Source organism: Sinocyclocheilus anshuiensis, unplaced genomic scaffold (genome assembly GCF_001515605.1).
Source record: "Sinocyclocheilus anshuiensis isolate Anshui unplaced genomic scaffold, SAMN03320099.WGS_v1.1 scaffold118, whole genome shotgun sequence".
Classification (NCBI taxonomy): domain Eukaryota; kingdom Metazoa; phylum Chordata; class Actinopteri; order Cypriniformes; family Cyprinidae; genus Sinocyclocheilus; species Sinocyclocheilus anshuiensis.
In genome coordinates this window covers 373108-376009 of record NW_015546020.1, presented here as the reverse complement: position 1 = coordinate 376009, position 2902 = coordinate 373108, and the positions used below count along the sequence as shown (strand labels likewise).

Sequence of the window (2902 nt, the reverse complement as noted above, 5' to 3'; positions counted from 1 at the left end):
ATATATATATATATATATATTGTTCCACTGCAATGTATTAATAAACAACCTTCAATCGCAACTCAAACAATTGAAGAATGCAAACATGAAGTTGCACAAAAAAAAATTAAATCGTACTTTTCTCCTAAATAAAAGAGCACGTGTGTTCAAAAGGTTTCACTGAAGTCTACACACACACACACACACACACACACACATAAGCAAGAAAAACAGCAAACCAAAACCTAATCCATCCTAGAATGCAGGACGCAGAAGCACAAATTCTCCACATGTTTTTCCTAAATGTGAAACTTGTGATTTGTTTCTAGAATCCTTGAACAATACAATAGCTTTTAGAGGCCATAAAAGTAGCTTTTTAATGTTTAGCCACAATAAAGCACACAAACATTATGCAGTTTCTGGGTCACTAATAAAATAGGCGTCGCTGATCAACTGACTGTTTGTACAGATGGTCACTGAAGCTCAAGATGCTCTTAAGAACATCTCAAATCATCCTGGAGAACATGATCGTTCTGACTTTTCCATGTTTCTATAAACAAACTACTTCTCTTACACTGTGTGTTGATAATTCAAGGGATTATAAATATGTGTTCAACCAGAAAAACTCAAAACAGAAGTATTTCCACTGGTGGTCTCAGGCACACTGCACGCATAATATATGATGTGTAATATCTCCATAAACACATTGACCATCAATGCAACAAACCCATCAGGATGATGCTCCCGTAGGCCCTAGTATCAGACAAATCCACGCTTTTCTGCGGAAACTCTCTTAACGTCATCCAAATTAACTGCTGCTTAATTTTTATTTATGCAAATTATAAGAGAAATGCTCAAATCGTGTGTTTTGGGTTATAAATCAGAAAAGTGGAGTTTGATGCTTTTGCAGTGACCTACTCAAATCAACACCACAGCACGCGAGCATAATAATGGAAGATATTCTCATTTTAACGCTTTTTAATTCGATTCAAAACAGTCTGAATGTTTGATGCATTGAATAAACCCATAGATCCTGTATGCAAACATTAAAACCAAACCCCTCCGTCTAGGTTAGGGTGCTTCTTTGTTCTCCTCGCGCCTTACCGGGTATCCGGGCATCGGTGGTCGATACATATGGTTCTGCGGGCCGCCGGGTCCCATCCGACGATATGAAACATTATATCGTTGATACATTTTTAAGCTATATCGCGCAGCCCTACTTGACCAACACAATAGCCTTTTAGTGGCCCTAAAAGTAACTTTTTGAATGCTGAGATCACAAAAAAAAAGCAGACAAACATTGGTTGGTTTCTGGGTCACAAAAAAAAAAAGCATTGCTGATCATCTGACTTCATCTTTAAAGCTCAAGATGCTTTTCTTGCTGAAGAACATAATCACTCAAATTCTCACTTTGAATTAAAAATACGTATTCAACCACAAAAATGTTAAACATAAGTATCTCCACTGGTGATCTGAAGCACGCTGCATGCATCATATATGATTTGTAACATCTATACAAACACACTGGCCATCAAAGCAACCAAACCCATCAGTATGATGCTACTGTAGGCCCCAGTATCATACACATCTACGTTTTTCTGCTGAAACTCTCTTAATATCATCAAAATCTACGGGTGATTAATTTTTCTTTATGCAAATTATAAGTGGAATTCACAGAAATCATCTGTTGCAGTTTATTAATGGGAATCATGAGGAGTTTGAAGCATTGCAGTGACCTAACATTAAACGCGCGCATAATTTAATGCCATATTCTCATTTTAACACTTTTTAATTCATTTCAAAACAGTCTGATTGTTTTATGTATTGAATAAACCTACAGATCCTGCATGCAAACATTAAACCCAATCCTCTTGGTTTAGGATCGGCTGCTTCTTTGTTCTCCTCGCGCCTTACCGGGTATGCGGGCATCGGTGATCGATACATATGGTTCTGCGGGCCGCCGGGCCCCATCCGTCCTGAGGGCGTACCGGGACCCATTACGGGCCCTGCACCGGCTACCGGCGGCCCGGGTCCCATTGGGGCTCCGCCGCCTCCGGGTGTCGCAGGCTGAAAACCACTACGCGCCGCCATCTTCTCCCGAGCCGCAAACAGACGGGGCAACACCACCGGTGAGATGTGAACGAGTATCGCGAGAGCTGAAGAGCACCAACGGTGAGGCGTGACGGAGTCTCGCGAGATGTGAAGAGAGATCCCGCTTGCGCACTGACGTCATCGTTTACATGTTTTATACAATGCTTACTAATATTATTTTACTCAGAATCTCGTATTCAGTACATTTATTTTTAATACATAAACGTCCCTAACATACATTTTTAGGTAAGAATCCGCTATGGTCATTTTTTCTGGAAGACTTTAAGTCATATGTTGAATGAATTGAAATTTTAAAAAAGTTTAAAAATCTCAATGTTTAACTTTATAAAAATGTCTCCCCTGTTTTGTTTTTGTATTTTTTTTATTTCATTTATTATTTTTTTTTATTGTAGGCTATGTATTGTAATATTATCTGATTTACATTTCTAATAATGACAAATGTCATTTATTTATATTATGATTACATTTATTATTAATAATAAACATTCAGTATTGAAAGGCTTTGATGTAAATTTAATTTTATGGTACAAAAAAACATTAACTCCTGGTTTACAGTTAAAAAACATAAAATTTTTAAAAGAACAATCAAGTAATTCTTCACAACAGAGGCTACTCCCCATACTTACATGAAGATTTGTTCACTCTTGGCCCAAATTAATATGAATAAATTCAGACTATATCCAAAAGAGGGAGACAAACACCCATAAATAGTCATCAGGCTAGAATTTTGAGATGGTCAAATATCTTTATATAATAATATCTAATATATATGAAAATAAAGTATTAACACTACTAACACAATCAATTTTCC

At 37.1% G+C, this 2902-nt stretch overlaps 1 protein-coding gene across 2 annotated transcripts in view; it reads right to left on the bottom strand.

Annotated features, from left to right (window-relative positions):
* LOC107698569 (SWI/SNF-related matrix-associated actin-dependent regulator of chromatin subfamily D member 1) overlaps nucleotides 1-2124 on the bottom strand; it is a 19494-nt gene extending 17370 nt beyond the window's left edge. Inside the window, exon 1 of one of the 2 annotated variants that reach the window (XM_016499611.1) lies at nucleotides 1894-2124. In XM_016499611.1, coding sequence (XP_016355097.1) covers nucleotides 1894-2070 — 177 coding nt within the window. In that variant the 5' untranslated portion in view covers nucleotides 2071-2124. Of the gene's footprint in view, nucleotides 1-1083; nucleotides 1148-1893 lie in introns of those variants that run through there. The other variant, XM_016499612.1, reaches the window with a different exon arrangement.
* Nucleotides 2125-2902: the final 778 nt, after the last annotated feature.